Here is a 1,766-nt window from a genome sequence, read left to right on the forward strand (position 1 = left end):
GTAGGCTTGAGCTCGAGTTCGTTAATGGAGGCTCGGTCAAGTTCGAGCTCGAGCTCGAGCTCGATAATTTTTGGGCTGCTCGAGCTCAGCTCGAGCAACTCGGTTGTTCGAGTTTGAACTCGAGCTCAATCTTGAGCTCGAGTTCGAGCTCGATTTTAACATTGAATTTGACCTATTTAATAATTTTGATTTAAAATTCAAACTACTTTGTTTTATCCATACATAAATAATAAAAATCTTTTAGGGATTTTGATTTTAAAATTTTAATTTCTAATTGTTATTTTTATATATTATTATTATATTATATTATGTATTATATATATTATATATAATATGGCTCACGAGCGGCTTGACGAGCCACTAGCCTAGAATATCTAGGCTCGGCTCGAGCTCAATTACTAAATGAGCCGCTCGAGCTCGATTTTAACCGAGCTCGAGCCAAGCTTTGACCGAGCCTCTCACAAGCGACTCGCAAACTGCTCGCCTCATTTACACCTCTAGTCTTTACATGATAGGGGTGACAAGAAAAACCGCCACTATCTCAAAATATGATCTTGACTTCAAATATAGGAATTCATATGATGTTTCACATTAAATATAATAGATCGCTTTATTATTCTTCTAGATTTTTAACCCGTCCTTAATTAAGTTGTTTTTTCCTCATCCGGCCTGTTCTCCTCCTTAAGGAGCTCATACATGTCCTTACAGAAGTAGTCATCGGCCGTACATTGCTTGTCGTCATCCTTACATTGCTTGTTCTTCTTATCCTTACAATGCGTGTCCATCAATTCCTCAAGATGTTTTTTCTTAAAGGCCCAAAGTTCCTTCTCCTCGTCCATAACTTGCTTGGACGGCTTGCCCTCGTCCTTAAGCTTGCTCTCTGCAATTACAAAATAACCTCAAAATTATTAATGGAAAAAAAAAACTAATTTAATATATAAATATAACTATAACTATATATACCATTATACGCCTTGTCGACACATCCGTTTTCACATTCTCTCCAGCATTCAAAGACGGATTTTCCTGTGTCTTTGCAAGCGGGATGGCATGGAGTTAAGCATGAACTGTAAACGGAAGAAAGCGAAGCGTCAACGGTGAGGACAAATATGCACGCCAGACACACTGCAACATTAACCAACTTCTGGGCAGCCGACATTGTTTATTGTTTGATGTTTTATTATTGATGTAGTGTTTCAATCCCTTAAGATTGATGATTATAGGTGGGCAATAATGGTAGTATTTATAGTTAAAGCTAAGGGTTAGTTAGTTGTGGTGTTGCGTTGTTTTAGGATATGGATGCTTTAATTTACTTTTCATCGGATAGGAATTTATCACAAATTAATTAATTAAATGTGGATCTGGCCTGGTCTTCCTTAAATTAATTCATTGCATTACTGCTTAGCTTCATCCTCTTCCACTCAATTCAATAATCTCAGCTCCCACATCAGATCACCTTAGCTTCCTCTCATCTTCAGCGCATGCAGCTCCACAGCTTCCTCAATTCAATACATTTATTTATTTATTTAAATTTTATTATTTTATTTGAATTTAAATAATTATAATTAATTAAATTCAAATATAATAATAGAATCTTCAAAGTGGATACAATGTTCATTTTGGATAAACTCATGAATATTAGTGAACAATATGTTTCATACTAATAGTTGCTTTATACGTGTTATATGTTGATAGTAGAGTATTAATTTATAGTATGTTATCATGTGTTGCATATATATCATACTAATGTAGTGTTGAGTAATGTC

General features: G+C 35.1%; 1 protein-coding gene across 1 annotated transcript; it reads right to left on the reverse strand.

Annotated features, from left to right (window-relative positions):
* Positions 1 to 539: 539 nt before the first annotated feature.
* Positions 540 to 1,206, reverse strand: LOC109191229. The gene is made up of 2 exons (XM_019341815.1): positions 964 to 1,206; positions 540 to 880 (listed from the first exon to the last, which is right to left on the reverse strand). Exons 1-2 carry the CDS (start codon positions 1,157 to 1,159, stop codon positions 645 to 647), a joined length of 432 nt encoding a protein of 143 aa, XP_019197360.1. The 5' UTR covers positions 1,160 to 1,206; the 3' UTR covers positions 540 to 644.
* Between the last annotated feature and the right edge of the window lie 560 nt (positions 1,207 to 1,766).

This window comes from Ipomoea nil, unplaced genomic scaffold (assembly GCF_001879475.1).
Source record: "Ipomoea nil cultivar Tokyo-kokei standard unplaced genomic scaffold, Asagao_1.1 scaffold1619, whole genome shotgun sequence".
Lineage (NCBI taxonomy): Eukaryota > Viridiplantae > Streptophyta > Magnoliopsida > Solanales > Convolvulaceae > Ipomoea > Ipomoea nil.

What these genes read in the sequence shown, in the direction of transcription:
- LOC109191229 (XM_019341815.1), bottom strand. Translation starts at nt 1,159, where the DNA reads ATGTCGGCTGCCCAGAAGTTGGTTAATGTTGCAGTGTGTCTGGCGTGC. An exon ending in TGTCGACAAGGCGTATAATG is followed by an intron (nt 881 to 963) that starts GTATATATAGTT and finishes TTGTAATTGCAG; the next exon opens with AGAGCAAGCTTAAGGACGAG.